Source organism: Myxine glutinosa, chromosome 4, assembly GCF_964187855.1.
Source record: "Myxine glutinosa chromosome 4, kmMyxGlut1.1, whole genome shotgun sequence".
Classification (NCBI taxonomy): Eukaryota; Metazoa; Chordata; class Myxini; order Myxiniformes; family Myxinidae; genus Myxine; species Myxine glutinosa.
In genome coordinates, this window is record NC_136264.1 from 128,318,510 (window position 1) to 128,342,389 (window position 23,880).

A 23,880-nucleotide genomic window follows, 5' to 3' on the forward strand; every position below is an offset into this window, starting at 1 on the left:
ATTATATCACCTTTATCTATCAATATTGTTGAAATGAAGATCAAATAGCTGTATGTTGAAATATGTTGAAAAAGTCAAAACTTTACATGGGGTGTACTTACTTTTTCACGTGACTGTACATAGAAATACCAAGAAATAAAAGATGACCTTCTGTACTCCTGCCTCACTTTCATATTTTGATCTCAAATCCAAATGTCTTGACTATACCGTATAGCAATAACAACAAAGTTGACTTCACTGTTCCAATGCTTATGGAGGTCATTGTATATGCAGTATTTCTCTTGCTTGCTCTGTTGATCCAAGTCTTTCCTTAGAAAATCAAAACTACGCAGTCTACACAACCTTTGTCTATAGCTCAATGGAATACTGCTCTCCACTATGGCCACTCCAGCATCACCTCTGTCTATCCTGGATTTTGTGGAATTTAAAGCGCTTAAAATTACAAGAATCTCCCTTGATGAGGCCAAAGCACAAGGTCTGTTGTTCTCACAGACAAATCGGTGGTCTGTTTTCTACCATCTATTCTCCACTATTGCTTCCTTTACTCTCTCAACCTCTATCAGTTCTCTGACTCTCCCCAGCAACTCTAGGATGCACTTGTTAACCCCCTCTGGGTTAAACTTCCAAATCCAGGCTGAGTGCACACCTCAACACTTTTATTTATTGCTCCTCTCATCTATGGAACTGCCTTCCAAAGGCTTCGCTCGAGGGCTCACTCTCCGCTCCAGGACTTCAGGTGGGTACTGCACCGCTTCCACACCCCATCCTCACCTATGATCTTTATTATCCCCATAAACCCTTTGTAACCCAACCCTCTTACTTGTTGATATCAGTGTTTCCTCCTCTCCTCTCACTTTTTCTTTCCTGATCCCCTTGCTATTTGTGCCCAATGTATTGCCTCGTTAACACACCGTCAATATAACCTTGCTCTTTGTTGAGCCTCGGTCATGTAGAAATCAAAAAAGCATTGCCAACCTTATGACATCACGAGATGGCCAGGCTAGGCTAACCTTGCGGATGATTTGGTCACTTTCTGTGATAACATCCTGAAGTTGAGAAAGAGCATTCTGTCGTGTTGACTCCAACATAGCTTTTCTGTCCTCACATTCTTGTTCACACCGTTGACATATTTCTCTTGCTTCAACGGCCTGTGAACACACATCGTGCCTTGGATTATGTGTACATTTCAAAATATTCCTCACTGGCACATGTGTGCGAGTAGTCAGGCATTAACAATGAAATGGGTGTCCTGTATGCTGTAAGCAAGAATCTGAGAGATGGTGTCGAAATACCAAAAGCTAATGCCAAATTTATGAGTGACCACCCATGAGTAAGATAGCATGAGATTCGGATAGTAAATGTCACAATACCCGCTGTTCGGCCTCTGCCTCTTGCTTCTTCTTGCGTTCGAGTTGGCGATTAATGCCTTGGTTAGCACCACCTCCTCCAGGTTCCTCCTGCGCTCGTGCCGTGCCAGCTCGAGCCTGCTCCCAGTCTCGTCCTTTGGCCTGGTATCCCATGCTGGCTTTTCGCAGAGTTGCTTCTGCATCTACCTGCAAACAAAAAAGTGAGTATGAAACAAAACACACTTTCAATACAAATTAAATTTCCCAACCAGCTGGTGATTTCTTTTTTCTAGATCTGGAAATAGACAATTGGGTTGGAATTGGTGTCATTGGACCTCACCGCTTATAAAGGGAAGAGAAGGAGAAGAAGAGAAATCGAAAAATACCCCAAAAAGTGGAAACACCAATGTAAGGTCACTTAATAGAGCGTTCGGCCACTACATGCGGCCAGTACAGCCTGTATGAGCCAAAACATAGAGTCCACTAGTGTATGGAATTCTGCAGGAGGGATGCGGCACCATTCCTCCATTGGAAAGTCAATCAACTCACACCTGTTTGATGGAGGTGGAAAACGCCGTCTCGGATGTAGTTACAGAATATCCCATAAATGCTCGATTGGGTTCAGATCTAGTGATTGAGAAGGTCATGATGTATGGATAACATCAATGTCATGCTCATCAAACCATTGGGGGACCACACGTGCTCTGTGGATGGGGGCATTGAGGGGTTTGCTCTTGCAAACATGCTAGCCATAATTACAGGCAACCAGGCCTGTGCAGCATTTTTATACATTTTTTGTATTAATTTTTATCCATGACTCAAAGCATGCTGGGATGTTATTTGCTTAATTAACACATGGGCCACACCTGTGTGAAAGCCTTGCTTGGTGTCCTTATTTATCCAGGTGTTTTCATTTTTCTGTCCATTAACTGTACCTTGATACTGAGACCTTGCTTACATTCTCCTGTGCACTTCCATGTTATATTGAGTAAGATATGACTTTAAGTAACTAATGCTTTCTTTGATAATTATAAAGAATGACCAAGGATAACAAAATATGTATCAATAAGCAGTAGTTGAAGTGAAAAAAAATTTGAAATGAATAAATGCAAAAGCAACCAGCTTGCGATGTGCCCGTTGCCAGGTCTCCTTGATTTCTTTCCTTCTGCGATCATGTTCCATACGGCGAAGAGAGAGCGGCTGAAAGGAAAAGAAGTGGGACTTCAGTTTCTCAATGCCAGAGCTTTTGTTGTAGGATGTAGTGTGACACTGAGGGGTCTATAAAGAAAGGAACGAGCTGGAAGAGTTAGGGATTAGACATCTGTATAAAAAAATAGGTAACTTGAAAGCAGAGAGACAATGGTAATTTTAATTTATCAGCAGGTAAAGATGGATGTCAATGCAATTCAGCATACCGACTTACCTGTAGTACTTGTGTGTTCAGGTTGTTTGTGAATTTGGCTGCCTGCTGTGCATGTTCACAATCCTGCTCAGCAGCGAGCGAGAACACAGACTGAAGAGGCATGTGAGTCTGAAAGAGAAACAAGGTGAGTGTGGGAAAGGCAGACATAAAACAAAAACAATGGGATATAAAAACAAAAGAGGCATGACAGAATGTAAGGACGAAGAGATCACAAGAAACCAATTAAGTGACGCATAGTACACAGTAAAAGACAGAAGTGTAGTATAGATCGAGTTGGGTGTGACAGAGGTATAGAGATAAAGAAGTAAAGGAATATGTAAAAAATAAACCCTAATAATAATAATAACAAGAACAGATATGTTCAAAGTACACCGCCCCCATGCCAAATAAATAAATAATATATCCTCCAGCGCGCAGCATTCCCATGCAACACATAGGCAGTATTGGGAGGGAGAGGTTTTTTTTTTTTTTTTTTTTTTTGTACACAAGATCGAGGCTCGTGAAAGAGCGAACATTAATCACACAGAAAGACAAACCGACACATAAAACAAATAACATCGGGAGCGGTAGACAAGATGGGGAGAGAGGGGGAAGGACACAAACACAACATTTGAGAGCAGGGACATCGAGAGAACTGTCAAGAGAGGTGTGCTTTGATTAAATAATTGCGTAATTAAAACAAAACAAAAACATAATTAAAACAAATAATAATCGTAAAATAATTAACCTCTTAATCAATTGGCTAAAGCATACATAAACCACCACCGTTTTATCCGAATCTGTAACTTTAAAAAAATTAATTGAATTATTAAATAATTAATCAATTAATCAATAAATCAAAAATACCCTTTACAGCCACATCACTTGGTCAATGTCGTGTCCAAATATCAGCTTCCTAGCTCAAAAGGTGCCTGAGATATCACCCAGATGAGAAAGAAAATAAGTACTTTATAAATTCACAATAATTAAGTAATTAATCAACTAATTTATGAATCACAAAATAAAAAATAAACGTTTTTGCCAATCAGGCGCTAACAATTGTGCCGAAATTTCAGCTTCCTAGCTCAAAGGATGGTTGAGATGTCGCCCGGAAAAACGAACAAAAAACAAATGGAGTGAAAACTGTGTACTCCCTTTCAGCGTGTGTCATCGCCGGACCCCTTAGGTGCCTGGCGATGACGTCATGTGGCATCTGGAGATGAAATGGAAAGAGTGTTGATGTGCAATAAAAGTTACTAGATTACATAGTATGTATTCAGTTATTGTCCTTTCTCTTTATCTCCACATGTATTATGGTGACTTTCTACCTCCTCCACCTAAGGTGGACAGAGGTTATGTTTGCACCCCTGTCTGTCTGTTTGTGAACAGGATATCTCAAAATGTTGAGAACAGATTCAGAGGAAATTTGGTAGAATGGTTGTGTGTGTGACATGGACGAATTGATTTGATTGATATATAGCTTGATAATTGATATATACACACAGATATTGATAAATAGCCACACAGCTGAGACTGCCCATGAAAAGGCAGAATGCCTCAACTCTATGTTTGCCTCAAAATCTTGTGTCCCAAACCCATCGCTATCTCCATCCACCTTACCCAGTCAAACCCAGCTGCTCTGCTGTCCTCTCCCGACAAGGTGGAGAAGTTTCTGTCAAACCTCGACTCTGATTCTGCTACTGGATCAGATGCAATCAGCCGACGGGTCCTAAAATCCTGCTCTGTCGCTCTATCATACCCTCTCTCTGTTCTCTTCACCCTTTCTTTTGCTCAAGGTCATCTGCCATCTGCTTGGAAATCAGCAAACTTTACTTCTTTATACAAAAAATGTGCAAAAACAGATGCTTGCAACTACAGACCAATCAGCCTGCTCCCAATAAATCAGCAAGGTAATGGATTCCATAATTGCTTCTGACATTAAATCCTTCCTCTTCTCTAATGGCTTGATCTCAGATCATCAATTTGGGTTCAGACCAGGTCCCTCTACTCTGGACATGCTGCTTCTGCTGTCTCAACCATGGATGGAGGTCCTCAACACCAAACAGGAAATCAGAGCCATCTGCATTGACATATCTTGTGCTTTCGATACGGTCTGGCACCCTGCTCTTCTCACCAAATTCTTCTTTTCTGGTATCCATGGAAATCTCCAGTTCCTCAAGGCTGAAGTTCCTCAAGGCAGTGTTCTGGGCCCTGTGCTTTTTCTAATCTTCATCAATGATCTCTCCGGCTCTGGAAAATCCTATATATTTTTGCTGACGACTCCACCCTCTGCCGCTTCATCTCTCATCCATCAGATCGGCAGGCAGCAGCCTCTTCACTTTCTGCAGACCTGGATAAAATTACAAGCTGGTCGAACAAGTGGAACATGTCATTCAATCCTGACAAATCTCACACTCTCACCTTGTCTCTCCGAAAAGACCATCTGGAAAACCCTCTCATTTGCTTTTTCAACAATACTCTCGAAGAAGTTCTGTCACTCAAGCTTTTGGATCTCACTATCTGCCATGACATATCCTGGGAAAGCCATATTTTCAAGATTACCTCCAAATCCAGTCGCCGACTCGGCAACCTCCTTTGTGTGGTCCTTCCTTGGCACAACTGAGCTGCTCACCACTTACAATGCTTTCATCCACAGCTTTATGGAGTACTGCTCTCCTCACTGAGCTGGTGTTCCTGACTCACACCTTCACTCTGTGTAAAGCAAGGCTTTTGGAGTCAGTGATGGTTTGTCTTTTCCCGTGACGAAGCTGATTCTGAAAGTTTTTCACTCTCTCACCGCAGGCAGGTTGGTGGTCTTTCTGTCTTCTACCGACTCCTACCGGCTTAGCACCCCCTGTTCTGTCTGTGCTTTGTCCCCCAAATATTCCTGCAGGACACACAAGATCTGCCAGCAACCCTCTTCTGGTGAAACTGCCAAAATCAAGACTCACTGCTCACCTTCATTCTTTCATTCATCTTTTCTCCTGCCTTTGGAACAAACTGCTCTGCTCAAATCAAAACTCTGCAGTCAAGACTGGTCCATCAGAACATCACCTATTCACATTCACTACTTCTGGAATGTCCCATACTGAAGCCCAGTCTATGGGCCTATCACATGCCCATCGCAGACAGGTCAGTGGTCTGTCTCTTTGCCTTCTTACACCTATTTTTCTGGTCTTCCACTTTATTTCCGTGCTTTGTTGTGTCCCCTCTCCTCCCAGGTTTCTGCAGGGTGCACACAGTCCACCATGAACCGCCTTCTGCTGAAACAACCTAAATCCAGGATCAATGCTCACCTCCACTCATTTGCTCCTCTTTCTTCCCGCTTGTGGGTCCAACTTCAACACTCTCTTCAATCCCTCTCCTCCCCTCCAGGTCTTTAAAACAGCTGTTCACCACAATCTCTTATCTTCCCCCATACAAAACCGTGATCTTTTCTACCCCGTTAATCCACCTCAAACCCACCGACTTCAAATTCCGTTTTCTTTCCTGAAAGCCCCTGCAGTATCCATTTTGTTTATACTGTGTACCCTGCCCCAGCCCTCTCTCTTCCACAGATGTCTGGCCCTCTCTCCTCTTCCCTCTTCCATACTGTTGTTGTACTTCCCTCTCTCCCCCCCCCCCCCCCCCTCTTTTCACCCGCTCCCTTTATCACATGCTCTTTGTGTTAGCTCTCTCTAGCACACCTCTTTGGTGTGGTACTGACCGGGCCGACGTGGTGTGGTGCTGACCGGGCCGATGTGGTGTGGTGCTGACCAGTCCGACGTGGTGTGGTGCTGACTGGACCAACGTGGTGCGGTGCTGACCGGACCGACGTGGTGTGGTGCTGACCGGACCACCGTGGTGTGGTGCTGACCGGGCCCCTGCAGCCGTGGTGAGGCCCCCGCAGCCGTGGTGTTGACGCCGCCCCCCCCCCCAGAATGTCCATGTTTTAAACGTTTCCCGGTGTGTACCCTGGTTAAGAATAGGTACACCATATCTCTGCGTGTTGTAAGAGGCGACGAAGAGAGGTTGGCGTCAGGAAGGGCATCCGGCCATAAAAACATTGCCTCAAAAAGAGAACCATGACAATTACAACTACATATGGGCAGGGTACAGCCTGAAGTGGAGTTCTGAGGAGTTTGTATTCTGAGGAGTTTGTAGACAGTGTGGTGAGTGTGACTCGAGTGAGTGATAGGTTGATGATGGTGAAAATGATGATTGGAAAGCTCTTGGTGAACGTCATCTCGGGATATGCTCCGCAGGTTGGTCAGAGCGATGAAGACAAGTTCTGGTGTGCGATAGAGAAGCTGATGGAAAACGTGAAAGATGAGGAAGTTGTTGTGGTAGGAGGAGACCTAAATGGACATGTGGGAAGGAGTATGGACGGTTTTGAGGGAGTTCATGGGGGTTACGGATATGGTGTGAGAAATGGAGAAGGTGAAAGGATTTTGGAGTTTGCTGATGGAGCTGATTTGTTGATTTGTAATACTCAGTTCCAGATAGAGGATAATAAGCTTGTTACATACACGTCAGGTGGGTCGACGACAACCGTTGACGACCTGATGGTGCGTAGGCGAGATAGGGGGTATCCCCGGGACACAAAGGTGATCCTGGGGGAGGAGGCTGTTTCACTGCACCACTTGGTTGTCTGCGACATAAGGGTGAAATGTGCGAGGAGAGCTCGGCGGGTGAAGTACCAACCGAGAATGAAGGTGTGGAGGTTGAAAGAGGTGACAGTAAGGGAGGCATTAAAAGAGAGGCTGAGTAGGGTAGAGGATGATGTGGTTGAGCTTGAAAGTGGTTGGACATCAATGAAAGACAGTCTGTTGGGAGCTATTGGTGAGGTATGTGGATGGACAAAAGGACCACCGAGGAACTCAGAAACATGGTGGTGGGATGATGAAGTTGGAAAGAGGATTGACGAGAAGAGGAAGAAGTTCAAGGAGTGGCAGAAGGCGAAGGGTACGGGAGCAGAAAAAGCAGAGCATGAAAGTTATAAGGCAGTCAAGAAGGCTGCAAAGAAAGAGGTAGCAAAGGCGCTGGAGGCATGTAGGAAAATGTTTGGAGAACGCTTGGATTCGGAAGAGGGTCAGAGAGCGGTATTCAGGATTGCAAAGCAGATAGCGAAAGAGAGGTGTGATGTGATGGGGGGTGAGTTGCTTGAAGGATGAAGTGGGACAAATCATTGTGGACCCAGATGGAATTAAAGGAAGATGGAAAAGATATATGGAAATGCTGTTGAATACAGAGAATGAAAGCGTTGGCAACATAGAGAGTAACCCAGTTTTAGGACCGGCAGAGAAGATAACTGAGAAGGAAGTTGAGGAAGCGATAAAAGCAATGAAGAGTAGCAAAGCGGGAGGGCCGGCGGGGGTTGTGGGTGATATGTTGAAGGCAGCAGGAAGTTGGGGTGTGAAGAGAATGACAGAGATCTGTAATCTGGTGGTGAAAGAAGGCCGCATTCCAGTGGATTGGGAACTGAGTACCCTCGTCCCTCTATACAAGGGGAAAGGTGACCCTCTGGAGTGTGGCTCGTACCGAGCGATAAAGTTATTGGAGCATGGAATGAAGGTGTTGGAAAGGGTGTTGGAGAGAAGGATAAGGAAGAAGGTGAAGATCGACAAAATGCAGTTTGGATTTGTGCCAGGAAGAGGAACGACAGACGCCGCTTTATTGTGAGGCAGATGCAGGAGAAGTACATGGAGAAGAGGATGAAGTTGTTTCTTGGGTTTGTTGATCTGGAGAAAGCATTCGATGGGGTTCCACACGACGTATTGACATGGGCATTGAGGAAGTTAGGAGTGGAGGAATGGTTGATCAGAGTAGTGATGGCAATGTACAAAAGAGCACGCACAGCTGTGAGGACGAAGGACGGGAATAGTGGTGAGTTTGAGGTGAAGGTGGGAGTGCATCAGGATTCAGGGGTCGGTACTAAGGCAACTACTATTTGTAGCTGTGATGGAGGTGCTGGCTCAGAACGAAAAGGAGGGTTTACCGTGGGAGTTGTTGTATGCAGATGATCTGGTGTTGATTGCGGAAAGTATGGATGGACTGAAGGAAAAGATGAACAAGGGGAAGGAATGTATGGAGACTAAAGATCTGAAGGTGAATATCAGAAAGACAAAGGTGATGGCAAGTGGTAAAGCATGTGGTGAGGTAGAAAGAACTGGGAAGTGGCCATGTGCTGTGTGCAGGAAGGGTGTCGGAGTGAACTCCATTCAATGTACAATGTGCGCTGAGTGGGTTCATCAAAAATGTAGTGGTCTGAGAGGGTCATTAACCAATGTTGCAGCTACATTCAAATGTAAGGTGTGCACAGAGGGAGCTGCAGATGGAGGAAATGTTGAGTTGGATCTTGGAGACGGTGTGAAGCTGGAAGGTGTGAAAACATTTTGCTACCTCGGAGACATGCTGAATGGAGAAGGTGGATCAGACTCGGCTACGGTTGCTCGAGTGAGATGTGCATGGAAGAAGTTTCGGGAACTGAGTGGCGTGCTGATGAAGAGGGGAGTGTCGTTGAAGCTGAAGGGAAAAGTGTATGCTGCATGTGTGAGAAGTGTTATGATTTATGGGAGCGAGACATGGGTAATGAACGTAGAGCAGCAACGAAGGCTGGAAAGGGTGGAAATGCGAATGGTTCAGTGGACGTGCGAAGTATCGTTGAGAGAGATGAAGACAAATGATGAATTGCGAAAGATGATGGGAATAGAGCCTGTGATTGATGCTGTGAAGAGGAACAGGTTGAGATGGTTTGGTCATGTGTTGAGGAAGGATGAAAGTGACTGGTTGAAAAAGAGTGATGGAAATGAATGTAGAAGGAAGTAGAGGACGGGGAAGACCGAGAAAGACTTGGCTAAAGCTGGTGGAAGAAGAAATGCGGGCAAGGGGGTTAACAAGGAGAGATGAGGAAAATAGGGCAAAATGGAGAAGATTGTCATGGGGACCGCAAGGCTAACCCCCGCTCTTGCAGGGAAAATGGCCTTAAAAAGCATGTTGTTGTTGTTGCTGTTTGTGTTAGCTCTCATACGAGCTTAGAATAAGTATACCAAAAAAATTGATATATTGCATGATATTTCAAAACGTTGTGGACAGATTATGAACTCGATGACTAGGTGGAACAAAAGTAGGTGGATGAGTTGGTTCGGCAACAAGAATAAGCTGAATCCATGTTGGTTTAAGTCTGAATCCGGATCCAGCCTATCAGTGGGATATAAAACATAAACTGTTCAGCCTGGTGGAGGCATGTGCTCTACCGATTGCCCTTCTAGTTTCCCCTCTATTTTTGTCTGTTGGTCCGTTTATCTATGAGCAGAATATCTCAAATGTTATGGATGGATTCGGACGAAACTTGGTTGACAGGTTGGGTGTGCCACCACAAGGACGAAACGTTTCAATTTTGGTGAAGATCCAGATCTGGATTTCTAGAATTTTAAAGTGATTCTTCATCATTGAGAGATATGGCCAAAAACGATATTTTGCACAATATTTCAAAACGTTGTGGACGGATTATGACAAAATTCGGTGAATGAGATGGGTACATGACCATAACAAGCCGATGAGATTTTGGTTCATGTCTGAATCAAGATTCGACCTATCAGTGGGATACAAAACGTAAACTGTTCAACCTGGCGGAGGTATGCGCTCTATCGAGTGCCGTTATAGTTTATCAGTATTAGGGTCTTCAAAATGTGTTTTGGTAAAAGCGGTCTCTCACCGTCCCATGCAATCATGTGGACCCGCTCCTTTTAAAATAATTTACCACCATGTAAAATTTACAAGCTCAGCTAGGGTATACACTGTGAAATTTACAAGCTCAGCTAGGGTATACACTGTGAAATTTACAAGCTCGGGATATCTTCATTTACATTGATCTAAGGCTCATAGTGGAGCTTGTACACATAAATCACGCGCAAGAAAAAGACATTAGTCAACATCACCGTTGTCTTTGAGGTCACCTTTGAGACTACATTCAACTACAGCCACTACATTTAAAGTAAAAGGACAAACAATTTATTGGACATGACCAGGACATTGAACAAATACAAATTACTTATGAATTTTGAGCCTTGGATCCCTCCATCATGAGCCATTTGTTCAGATGTGAATGCTAAACAGGCCAACCATGCATTAGATATTTCATGGTGTAATCCATGGTGTAGGAAACTCTGTGATTGGCTCTTTATTATGATGACAATATATTTTTGGAGTTGGTGATGTCTTTTGCATTTATATTTTAATTTTTCCTTTCTTCGCCATTATCAGTATGGATGTGTTTTCGTTTGAGTGTCATCTCTTCCTCAACCGATTTGTTAAATTGAAGTTTGATTATTTCAGCTCATTTGTCTTTCTTTCTTTCTTTTTAATTTTCTTCTTGAATCCATCCATTCATGTCCCCCATGCTATACAGGTGCTTGCTCAATGGTATAATTTAAAGATACCAGGCATATCACCACGACTGTGGATTACCTCTTGGAGAAAGCTAGGCTTGCTGGCAGCTGCTAACTTGGCAAGAACCTTGGCATGATCCAGGTCTGTTGGCCAGAGAAGCAGGAGAGAAAGAAGGAACAACATAGTTAAGGTACATATCACATACAATGTGAAGTGTTTTATGACATTCAAAGGACTTCATGAACATGATAATGTTATAACCATGAAGGATATACAATGAAATGGAGTGTTATATTATTTTCTGCCACTTCCTTTTCCATCATCATTACCTCTACCACCGAAGGTGGATGGAGGTTATGTTTTCACCCCTGTCTGCTTCTTTGTTTGTCTGTCTGTGTTTGTGAGGAGGGTATCTCAAAAATATAAGGACGGATTCAGACAAAACTTGGTGTACAGGTTGGGTGTATCACGAGGAGGAATTAATTAGATTTTGTTGATTGTTCAGATCCGGATGAGTGAATTATTTAAGTGATTCTTCAGCATTGAGACATAGATAGGGCCAAGAACAATATATATATATATATATATATATATATATATATATATATATATATATATATATATATATATATATATATATATATATATATATATATATATATACGTATATTGCGGATATGGGATTTGCATCCATCCATATCCGCTTGTAAATATTCCCCTATTTCCTCAATACTTCCCAACTATCCCCAATCCCCCATTCCCTAGTCCCATTTTCTGTAAACAACACTCTGTAGACCCGACCTCCCCCTATTTCCCCCATTAAATGTCGTGCCCAGGTTCACCGCATCTCATGTAAGACAACTATAGGACATCTTGCTAGTTATTCTTAGTCTATGTCAGTTAAGGACTCGTTTCCATTAATTCTGACCCTTCGTTGCACCAGAATGTGATTGTATGGCACCGTTAGGAAGTTTAGGACCTCCCAATACCTCCCCGCAGCTCTTCCTCACAGTTCAACAACAACAACAACAACAACAACAACAAGCGCAGGAAGTGCGCGTCCTCACTCCGGCTTGGTTGGTAGGGGGTGTTGGGAGGGCACCAGGCCTTCCCAACGAGCCGCCATCAAACATGTGCTCGACGGGGTTACCAAATAGGGGCTCCCTGTCAGCTCCTCGTCAAGGGCGGAGCCCAGTAACCCCCGCACCCAATGGAAGCGGCGGACCGGCCCCAGTGGGGCGGAACCAACCAGCCGAGGGCGTGTCACTCCCCGCTGAGCATGCGCAGTGAGGGGGAGGTGACGTCAGATGCGCGCTGAGCTTGGAGAAAGAAAGACGTCCCCTCCGAGCGCTGTGAGGCCTCCCCGCATCTTCTGGACCGTGCTTTATCCTGTCCCCGAGCCAAGGTGCACCTTGTGCTATCGACCTACCTGTCCCTTCCTGCCATCAATCCCTGTGTAAGTCTGCCTTGTTCCGTTTGTCTGTGGTCTGTCTGGGATAAGATAAGACGGTAATTAAGTGCCCATCTCTTCTGTGTCTTTACCTCACTGCCTTGTAATCTACCCCTTTTCTCCACCACTGTAATTATACCCTCCTCCGGAGGTCTTGAGAACTGTACCCCTTGCGTCGTTTCCTCTTTCCCAGTCGTCGTGTCCTTTCTATCATTGATTTGGCATAGCGCGATTTGGCCAATGTCTGGGTGAATCGGGTGAGTTGGGGAAGAATCGGGGGAACTGTTAGGTCGCGGCAATACCACCGCTCGGTAAATAACATCTAATCCGCGGACTGTAACAATATATATATATATATATATATATATATATTGTTACGTTTGTGGGGGGGTAAGCAATGTAATACCTTAGGGCCAGGTAGGATTGTATAGGTAGTGTGCTCCAACTGTCATGTAGAAGAAGAAACCCTCATGTAACTTAAGGTAGCTCCATGTGTTCGGATTAAGTGTGACGTGTGGCCATACGGAGGGTGGCTCTTGTGCTATGTAGCTTAGGGGTTAAGGGTAAATCCCCTGTGTGTAAATGACCTCTGTGATTTTACCTTTGTTCCTTATGACACACACCACACCAGCCATGCACTCCGCACCGAAATTATTAAACACTAAATAAAGTAACCGGAACCAGGACATTCAAGTACTGCTGGTGCCATCAGCCAAGTCATCGCAACACCAAGAAGGCAGGGCCATGAGGCCCCACCCCGAAAGGTGAGGATTGGTCAGGGCAATGGAGCGATAAGATGGACTATTTGATTGGAGCACACGTGGACGTCATCGGATGACGTTCAAGACGGGGAATAAAAAGACTGAGGACCGCCATTTTCCCCCTCTTGCGCTGGGTTTCATTACGAGCGGATGCACTCTTAGTTCGTGGCTTTCATCGCAAGCAGTCTTGCAGTTTATACTTCTCTTGCGCTGGGTTTTAATTACGAGCAGACGCACTCTTGGCTTGTGGCTTTCATCGCAAGCAGTCTCGCAGTTTGTACTCTTCTTGCGCTGGGTCCTCGTTGCCTGCGGTGGCATTTTGGGCTCACTCTTGGCGGTGGATTCGAGCGACCGCTCTATTCCTGGCTGTGTGGATGAGCGGACACATCCTTTCCCTGATTCTTTGGTGCTGACTTTGTGACGGCTGTGTGCGCCTGAGAGACCACGGTGCTTTATGGAGCGTGGGATGAGGACAGAGTGAGGGCCTGCTCGCTTCACGTTCGGCGGTTGGCAGGTGAACAGACTTCGCGCCAAGGCGTGTGTTTTCCCGCATCTTTATCGGCACGGACACAACAATATTTGTGTGTGTGTATATATATACATATATCACAATATCTCAAAAAGGTTATCGACAGATTTAGAAGAAACTTGGTGGAAAGTTTGAGTGTTTGGCAAGGACGAAATGATTTGATTTTGGTGAAGATCTCAATCCAGATCCGAGATTTAAAATTTTTTAAAAGTGATTCTTCATCATTGAGAGATAGGGCCAAAAACGATATAATTGCATGATATTTCAAAAAGTTGTGCATGCATTATGACAAAACTTGGTGGATGAGTTCGGTAGGTGAAAATAACAATCCGATTAGATTTTGGTGAAGGTCCGGATGCGGATCCAGCGTATTAGTGGGATACAAAACGTAAACTGTTCACCCTGGTTGGTGGAGGTATGCGCTCTACCGAGTGCCGTTCTAGTTTTACATGAAACATGTAGCTGTGGGTTTCAGTGTGATAATGCTGCTGATTAAGTGCCCCCTGTAGTATAGAGCATACATTTTTGAATTTGGCCACGGTGTCCGATACATCGTCTACTCCACATGAAGGATACTGTGGCATCTTTAACTTCCACAAACTAATGCTGGCAGATGGGACACCCATTTCACTATTAATGGGAAGGGACAGCACACACTGTTTTATCACCCTGTCTGTGAATCATAAATCCATGATGGCAGTTTATAGCTGGACCAAGATTCGAATCCAGGCTAGACAGCTCACAAGTGAGTGTGCATACCTCTAGCTTATTCTACCAGACTTTCATTTCAATTATACCAAATGACTGGGTTGAATGGGATTACTGGGTATCTCCTCCAATGAAGAGCAAGAAAAGCTCATATCAAGCAGTCAACCATGGCTGCTGATTAGAGGAAAGTATTCAGCTCATCTAGCTTTTTCTGCAGGCTATTTAACTGAAACATTTTTCTTCATCTTGCTTTCTTTCTTGGTTCGATTTACATTTTATTTTTAGTATAGTTTTCCCGATTGATTTTCTGCTTGATTTTGATCATTGAAACACCATTCATCAGCCCAGGCAGATGTGCTAGACCTCTTCTTGCTGTGTTTCCTTGAGATTGTATGCAGCTTTTTCAACCCCATGTGTCCTCCCCTTCCCCTTGATCTCACTCTCACTTCTACTCTCCTGTTGGTGTTTCCCCCTTTCCATTCTGTTCTCACTCTTCCACGAACCTCGATCAAGTCGACAACAACATTGTGACTTACTGCAGGCATGGAGATAAAACCAGCGCTGCCGTTTTGTATTTTAATTTCACTAATTTAGTTATTTGTATTTTACTTAAAGCTAAGTGATAAATGTGGATAAAGTCGCATAATGGAGACATTACCAAGAGTCATGCGCTTCTCCACCCAGTTGCTCAAGTCTTTCATGAACCGAGACAGAGAGCGAGCATATCTCATGGCTTCCTCCACTCCCAGACTCTGGGCTTAAGAAAGAGGGGAAAATATGTGGTTATTGGGTGTAAATGGTGGGGGAGGGGGGGGGGGGTAAGAACGAGAAAGCGTCTGAATATGCAAAGCCCATCTGCATCTGCTTTGTATTCAGGCTTCTTCTTCTGTATGCTAAACATGATGAAAACAGCTAAAATAAATTACAAAACATTGACGATTTTAGGTGACCATGACCTTTTGTCCTCAAAATCAATGGGCTTCAGTGATCAAATATGCAAACCGTCTTCAAATTTCAAGTCAATCGGATGAAAATTGAAGATTTTAGGCAACCTTGACTTTTGACCTTTTGATCTAAAAACAACAATCGACTTCTAGCTTTGATTGGTGAACCAATTAAGTAACCTAATATGCAAATTCTTAAAATTTCAGGTCAATTGTATGAAAATTGACAATTTTATGTGATGCTGACCTTTGAACTTTCACCTTTTGACCAAATCATTAATTTGTCTTCTCCATATTCTCATAATAAAGCTTTGTTGTAAATGTGATGATGGTAAATTAAAGCTCAACTGGTAAATTAAAATTTCAGGTTAATTGGATGAAAATTGATGATTTTAGGTGATGCTGACTTTGATCCTTTGACAAAGTTATTGAGTTGTATTCTCCATATTCTCACAATAAGGCTTTGTTGAAAATTTCATGAGAAAAGCTCAAATGGTAAAAAAGTTACCCCTAAGCCCCCAAAGACCCTTTAGAACCCTAAGACCCTTTAGAACCCACCTTTAAGACCCCTAAAACACTGAAGAGCCTTCAGACCCCCAAGACCCTTCAGACCCCTAAGAGCATTTATGACCTCTTCTTTACTCTCCTTTAAGACTCTTTAGACCCTGAAGACCCTTAAGACCCTTTAAGACCCTTTACAACCCTAACACCACTTTGCATTAAGACCCTTTATACCCACAATACTCTTTAGACCTCCAATACCCTTTAAGATCATCCGGACCCCTAAGACTCATTAAGACCTTTAAGACCCTTTAGACCCCTAAGATACTATAGACCCTATAAAACCCTTAGAACCCTAAGATCTTTCAAACCCCAAAGACCACCTAAGACCCTCTAAGACCCCGAAACTATATTTTTCCTCACTACTCCTAAATCGATTTCCAAATGCTACCAATCTATATACCGTTGAAATTTTAGAAGTAAAATCGCTTTTTTCTCCTATTTCCGAAAATGTAACGTTGAAGATTTACATTTCAAGCGGTGTATAAATGCAATACAATACAACACGCTACAACTTTCCCCAATTTATTTTACATCGTTTTTATGACGTAGGATGTGAATGCAAAAACTGTGACTCCATTATAGAGGTAAACAAAATAGTCATTGGTTAATAGCATTATGTAATGGCATTGGAAATACTCTCCTTCCCCTCAACCCCCACAAAGCAACTGTAATGCTCCATAACATTTACACATGGAGAACACAAATTGAGCAGATGACTTTCACCAAGTGCCAAGTGGTGGTACAGTTTTAATCATGGGCTAAGCACATTTTACTCAGTTGTGGGAGAGGTAACAAAAGACACATGTGGACCACATCGTAAGTAACAAAACCAATGGAAATTGGATGATGTATAACAATATTACTCCAGGAACGGCTTTAGGACGGCTCGTACCATGCATGCTGATGGGCTTGATTAAACCTTACTAATAATTTTTATTCGACATATGATTCGATTTTTGGGGTCCGTCATTGTGAGTAACACTCGACCCAAACAAAGCCAATGGAAATCTGATGCAACAAACCCGGGTAGTGTAAAATCATCAGAGGTCTACGAGCCTGATGACCAAGATGGTGGCCATATTATTTTGGCTGAGTGCCATGGTAGATGGAGTCAAGAGACAAATGTGGGTGGGGTCCAACATCTGTCTGACCAATGGGTGCACATTTCAGAAATCAACCCCCAACAAGAACCACAACAGCAGCAACAACAACAACTATGTGCTGATATACACTAAAAATATATCAGCAAATTTGACTTTATGGTTGTCACCATTATGGTAATCGTGCATTTCCTGCTTTAGGATGAGAGAAAGAAACAGCGGTAAGCTGAAAATAATTGTGGAATTTCTGGTCAACAAAAACTTCAAGCCTGTTGGAATTTACAGATGATTGGCTGCACCGTATCTTGGTGATTGCCTGACAATGTTTTCCGCAAACTTAGTTATAAAGAAAAGCGCAGGTCAAATTTTAACCCTTGGTCAAAAAGAAAAGCGTCGTTCAAATTTTAACTTTGTCTTTTCAAATGATAAAAGTATACAAGCAGATCATAATATATTGACAAGTTTAGAGAAAGACATACAGAAAGGGGATATTGTAGAGAAAAAAATTAATTTTGATGAGAAATCAGAATAAACTTATGAGAAAATACATTAAAAACATACATGGCAGGGACTGTAACTTACTTTGTTCCTCGTTCTTCCCATGCTCACTCTGAGGAAATTCTTCAAGTATCTACAGCAACAAGAAAAACACCTTTGGTATATAAAAACAAATTTATATGCAGAAAAATGCCATCACATCTGTGTTGTGAGAAGCACAACTCTCCACCAATTGACATAACTCGACTGACACCCTTTACATTATATTAACAATTCATATCCATTACAATTGATATCCCTTACATTATATTTAATATCTTGGTAAAATTGATTTGGCCATAACACAAGAACGAATGCCAAATCTTAAGGAAGGTACAAAACATTAAGACAATGCATAAGCGACAGCCAAATTAACAGTCCCTCTGAAGGACAGCATTCTCTGTCAGAGGAAAATTGCAACAAAACAGAAATTTTAGTCATTTTACTCCGCCAGGGATCAAATAAAGACTGAGATCAAAGGTAAACATGCTAACACCGAAACTTCCCTATTGCTTCGTTTAATTGGCACTTTCCCTTTTTACCTATGTCGCAGGACGTGGATGAGGTTATGTTTTCTGGATCTGGATCCGAGATTTTTTCAATGATTTCTCACCATTGAGAGATGAGGCGAAGATATATATTGTTGCGGATATGAGATTGGCCTCCATCCATATCCGCTTGTAAATATTCCCCTATTTCCCCAATACTTCCCAACTATCCCCAATCCCCCATTCCCTAGTCCCATTTTCTGTAAACAACACTCTGTAGACCCGACCACCCCCTATTTCCCCCATTAAATGTCGCATCCAGGTCCACCGCATCTCACGTAGACAACTATAGGACATCTTGCTAGTTATTCTTAGTCTATGTCAGTTAAGGACTCGTTTCCATTAATTCTGACTCTTCGTTGCACCAGAATGTGATTGTATGGCACCGTTAGGAAGTTTAGGACCTCCCAATACCTCCCCGCAGCTCTTCCTCACGGTTCAGCAACAACAACAACAACAACAACAGCAACAACAACGGCGGCGGCGCGGGGAGTGCGCGTCCTCACTCCGGCTTGGTTAGCCGCCATCGAACATGTGCTCCGACGGGGTTACCACGTAGGGGCTCGCTGTCAGCTCCTCGTCAAGGGCGGAGCCCGGTAACCCCCCGCACCCAATAGAAGCGGCGGACCGATTCCATCTGGGGCGGAGCCAACGAGCCGAGGGCGTGTCACTCCCCGCTGAGCATGCGCAGGAAGAGGGAGGTGACGTCAGATGCGCCCTCAGCTTGGAGAGAGAAGACGCCACCTGCGAGCGCTGCGATACCTCCCCGCATCTCTGGACTGGACCGAGCTGTATCCTGTCCCTGAGCCAAGGTGCACCTTGTGCTATCGACTGCCTGTCCTTCCCTGCCATCAATCCCTGTGTAAGTCAGTCTTGTTCCGTTTGTCTGTGGTCTGTCGGGGATAAGATAAGACTGTGTCTAAGTGCCCATCTTTTCTGTGCTTTACCTCTTGCCTTGTAATCTACCCCTTTTCTGCATCACCAATTATATCCTCCTCCGGAGGTCTTGAGAACTGTACCCCCTTGTGTCGTTTCATTTATCCCAGCCGTTGTGTCCTTTCCTTCATTGATTTGGCGTAGCGCGATTCGGCCAACGTTCGAATGGAATCGGGTGAGTTGGGGAAGAATCGGGTAAACTGTGCGAACACGGCGGCCATTCCGCTCGGTCAAACAACATCTTAAGTCGTGTCCGTAACAATTGGTGTCGAGGAGTGAGATCGGACCCGAAGCGCGCTTCACGCGCTCGAAATTATTAACGGCGAAATTTGATTTTGTTTTACAAAAATAAAAACCCGAATTTTGAAAGTCGCGCTATGGCAGATCAAGACGGCTGGGTTCCGGTAGAGGAGAGTGAGGCAGGGTCGATCCAGGACCAAATTGAGGGACAAGAGGAGAGCGAAGCAGTGAGGGTGGCAGGTTCGCAAAATGGCGCCTCACACATGGCTGCGGCGGCCGCACCCGCTGCACAAGTGGGAGGGATGGCCCAAATGCAGGCCCTCATAGAGCAATTTATGGTGCAAATGCAGGCGTCCCTCAAACTGCAGAGTGAGCAATTGGGGGTAATGGGGAACCGGATGGATGCTCAGGGTGAGCGATTGGAGGGCCAAATGGGGGTAATGGGGTCCAATAGCGAGAAATTGAGGGAGGACATGGGGTCCAATAGCGAGAAATTGAGGGAGGACATGGGGGCCAATAGCCAACGGTTAGAACAAAGGATGGGGGCCCAGATCGGAGGGTTAGGGAGTAGAATAGAGGGATTAGACAATAGATTAGGGGAAATACAGGAGGGGTTAATGGGGGTAGAAAACAGAATGGCCGTTCAGGAGAATCAAATGGAAGGGATGAAAGAGGGGTTAGAGGGGTTAGAAAACAGTATGGAAGGCAAATTGAGGGACATGAGGGACCAAGCGGAAAGGGAAGTTAAACAAATGGGGCAGCAGATAGAGGGGGTCAGAATGGGGGTAGAAACTAAATTGGATGCTCACAGGGAGGAAATGGAGCAGATGAGGGTGGCATCTGGGCAGGAGATGCAAGTGATGGGAGAAGAGATCAGAAGAGGGGTGAGTGAGGAGGTCGGAGGAGTGCGCGAGGAGGTGAGGCACTGTAAGGAGCGCATGGAGAAGGAGGTGAGAAAGGGGACTGTAAAGTTACAAGGGGGCATAGAGGACCTGACGCACGAGGTGGAACAGCTGACGGTGGGACAGACTGAGTTAGTGGAGCAGGTACAAAGGAACACTGCGGTACTAGGAGGGTTAAAAGCGACACAGAAAGAACTAAAAGACGACTTGATAGCGACGAAGAGGGAATGTCAGATGGTACGTGAGGGACTGACAACGAGGTTGGACGAGGTGATAGAGGTAATGGAGACGAAGGACCGGCAGGTGAGGACGCACATAGGAACGGTCAAGGTGGCCATAGAGGACGAGCTTGAGGAGACGCACCGGGAAATAAAAGAGGTGAAGCAGAAATTAGAAGAAGTGGAAGAAGGGGTAAGCGAAATTAAGAAGCGACGGAGAGGGGATAAGAAAGAGATAAAGGAGGAAGTAAAAGAATTGGTCCAAAGTCTGTGTTCGGATCATGATGATGTGCTCATTAACCGGATGAGGGATTCGCAGGTGATGGAGGAGAAGCGAAGAGAAAGAGGACCCGGTGTAAGTGGTGACCAATATGGTCGTGCGTATGATGCGCCAGGTGATTTAAGAAGCTTGGGGGTCGAGATGGACCCGGGTGTTCGTGAGAGGCCGTTGGTGAAGTGTGCGACAGGTCTGGTGTGCGAAAAAGGAGGTGTGCGAGAAAGTCCGACTCTGGGGTGTGTGAGGAAAAAGTGCGTGCCAAGGAGTGAGGGTGCTGTCGAGAGTGAGTCGGTCGTAGCGCGTGTGCGAGGGAGCACATGGAAGCGTGTAGTGAGGAGTGTTACGGAGGGTGTAAAGGGAGAACGCACGCCTGTGGTGAGTGTTACAGAGGATGTAACGGGAGAGGGTGTGCGAGAAAGATGTGTGACGGACAGGTGCATGGGGAAAGAGTGCGCTGTCAAAAGTAAGGAAGAGTGTACACCTGTGGTGAGTGTTACAGAGGGTGTAACGGGAGAGTGTGTGCGAGAAAGGTGTGTAACGGACAGGTGCATGAGGAAAGAGTGCGCTGTCGAGAGTAAGGGTGAGTGCGCTGTCAAGAGTGGAGGTGAGAGTAGTAAGAGTGACACGGAGCGTGAGTTGGTTGTGACAGGTGAGAAAGGAAGCACACCTGGAATGGTAGAGCGTGTGTGGGAATGCACGCTGGAATTGGTAGTGAGGCACGTGGTTGGGTGTGCGAGTGAGGGCACACCTGTGATTGTCACAGAGGAGGTGACCGAGGAAGGGGCGCGAAGAGGTGTGTTGGTGAGGTGTGCGAACAACGAATGTGTGCCAAAGTGTTCGGTGGTCAGGTGTGTGACCAAGGCTGTGAGTGGAATGAGTGTACCTGGGTGTGTTAGAGAAGGTACGACGAGGAGCATGGGAACAGCTGGATGTATGGGCAAGAAAGGGGTAGCGTATGCGTGTAAGCATCCAGGTGAGGCATCGACGGTAACCGGGTTAGAGGTTAGAACGACTTATAGCCGAATCGGGCCCTCGGTGCGCGTCGGGCAGCTTCGCGTGCCGCAAGGACCAGCGGGGATCCGAACCACGGCGGGTTCGAAAGGACCGCCGTACGCGATCCACGCTGGGCCTCGCTTTGAACGGCCGCGTCCGTGCTCCACTAGGCGGAGTGGGCAGCCCGATAGGAAGGGTCGTCATGGCGACCACTTTTTGTTGAGGCATTCCGGCAGGTCGAGATCGGGCCATGGGATGGCTCCGTGCCGAGATGGTGCGTGGGATCTCGGCCCGGGTAAACCTCCTTCCCTGCACCGAATGCGGGACGTATCCAGCCGCTGGCACCAAACAACCCGCATTCATGGCTTGGCTGTACGAAGCGAACTTTAGAAGTGAATTGGCGCACCGAGAGGCATTAGTAAGTAGACTGTAATGACGAGGATAGTGTTTTGGCCCCGAAATTAGAAAAAAAAACAAAATTTGATGATTGGCAAAGGATTGGCAGTAATGATTGGCAGATGATGGGTAGTGATTGGCAAATTTTTGATTTGTTGAAATTTGATGTGCAAAATTGGTAGTGGGAGATGCCCGATGTGGTGGGATGGCAACTCTGTCATCCCTCACAGGTGGGGCAAATGCGCTATAGATTATGGGGTGTATGGCAGTGAAAACTAGCCCAGGTGGGTTAGGTTATATTGTGTGTAGGGACCTAGAAGATGACATTAGGTGACGTTAAGGTTAGATAGTGACTGATACCTGTAGTGGGGACGCAGGTAGTTTAGTGTGGATGATAATGACGAGGGAGCGCAATAGTTTAAAGGGACGACTGGGAAGCGCAAGTTTCAGAGGGGAGTAGTTAGATGAGATGATGCTGGGTGAGAACTGGAAAGGTGTGTGGAGCAGTGTATGAGTAGTGAGTGTTGTGGATCAGCGCGAATGCGCTTGGGGAGAGAAGGGTGCAGGTGGCACCAGGTGTGAGAGCACAGGTGTGCAAGTAAAGGTGTGTGGAATACATGGAGTAAGTGGAGCGGAGTGGTGTGCATGGTGTGAAGGTGTGGATGGGGGAAGAGTGGACCCCTTTTCACGAGTACCCGGGGCGGGTAGTGTAAGTGTTAGTTAGAGGGTATAGGTAAATTGTGGTTGGATATTGGCATCTGTGGTGCGGGTGACAGAATGGTATTTGGATGGGTGCATTAGTGTTGTGGAAATGGCTGGGCGTGTAGCCTGTTAGTGTGTGTAGTTGGTTTGGGCACTCCACCACTGTGAGGATGTCGGCCAGGTGAGGCCGCAGGTGGGCTCTGGGAGCCGTTAGTGTCAGTGGGTGCCTGAGGATCCCGGGTGTGGATCGGGCAGCCCGTGCCAGAGAGGGCACTGAGGGGGTGAGAGTGCGAGAGGGCCTTCCCCAGTTAGTTAGGTTAGGGTGAGGAGCAGGTAAGCTCGGGTGGCAACTACAGTGGTGGAGGTGTGCAGGTGGGTAGACCTGCTGGGAGAGCTACACGTCACAGCCCAGAAATTGTGCGAGGGCACCGGGAGATGAATCGGGGGAGTGAGACCCCAAATTGAGAAGCACCACAGTTTGGTCAATGGGAATTGGTTTTTAGAACCCATAGTGTAAGTTGGCCAATGGATTGGCAGGGAAAGACCCCGGGTAATGTAAAGTTGTTAAAGTCATTTAGGAAATAGTTAGGATTGATGAACCTGTCGCACCATACGCAGCCACTTACCTGAGGTGATGATGATGACTCCACACCTGTGTTCCTTTGTTCTGTGTTGCAGGAAATGAGAATTGCTGTTGGATTTGTGAGACGCATCACGACGTGGATGAGACATTGGGGTGATTCCATCTCTCCCTCCTTAGGAGGGACTGATGACGAATTGGAGATGGCAAATTTTGATGTTGAGTTGGAGATGGCAAATTTTGATGAGAGTTGGAAATGGCAAATTTGATTGGTTAGGAGGGAGAGAAGCCGAATTTGGTTTATGGGAGGAACGGGGAAGACAGTAGGGACGGTTGTTGATGTGTAAAGTAGATGTTTATGGGTAGTGTTGTGTTTT

At 45.3% G+C, this 23,880-nt stretch overlaps 1 protein-coding gene across 4 annotated transcripts in view; it reads right to left on the minus strand.

The window, feature by feature from the left end:
* The window catches only part of LOC137425194 (rho GTPase-activating protein 45), a 137,945-nt gene that overhangs the window by 50,535 nt on the left and 63,530 nt on the right, over positions 1–23,880 (minus strand). For all 4 annotated transcript variants that reach the window (XM_068113364.2, XM_068113365.2, XM_078776398.1 and 1 more), the window contains 7 exons: positions 17,757–17,805; positions 15,225–15,323; positions 11,197–11,261; positions 2,770–2,877; positions 2,466–2,546; positions 1,371–1,553; positions 1,011–1,148 (listed from right to left, as the gene is read on the minus strand). In XM_068113364.2, coding sequence (XP_067969465.2) covers positions 1,011–1,148; positions 1,371–1,553; positions 2,466–2,546; positions 2,770–2,877; positions 11,197–11,261; positions 15,225–15,323; positions 17,757–17,805 — 723 coding nt within the window. The remainder of the gene's footprint in view (positions 1–1,010; positions 1,149–1,370; positions 1,554–2,465; positions 2,547–2,769; positions 2,878–11,196; positions 11,262–15,224; positions 15,324–17,756; positions 17,806–23,880) is intronic.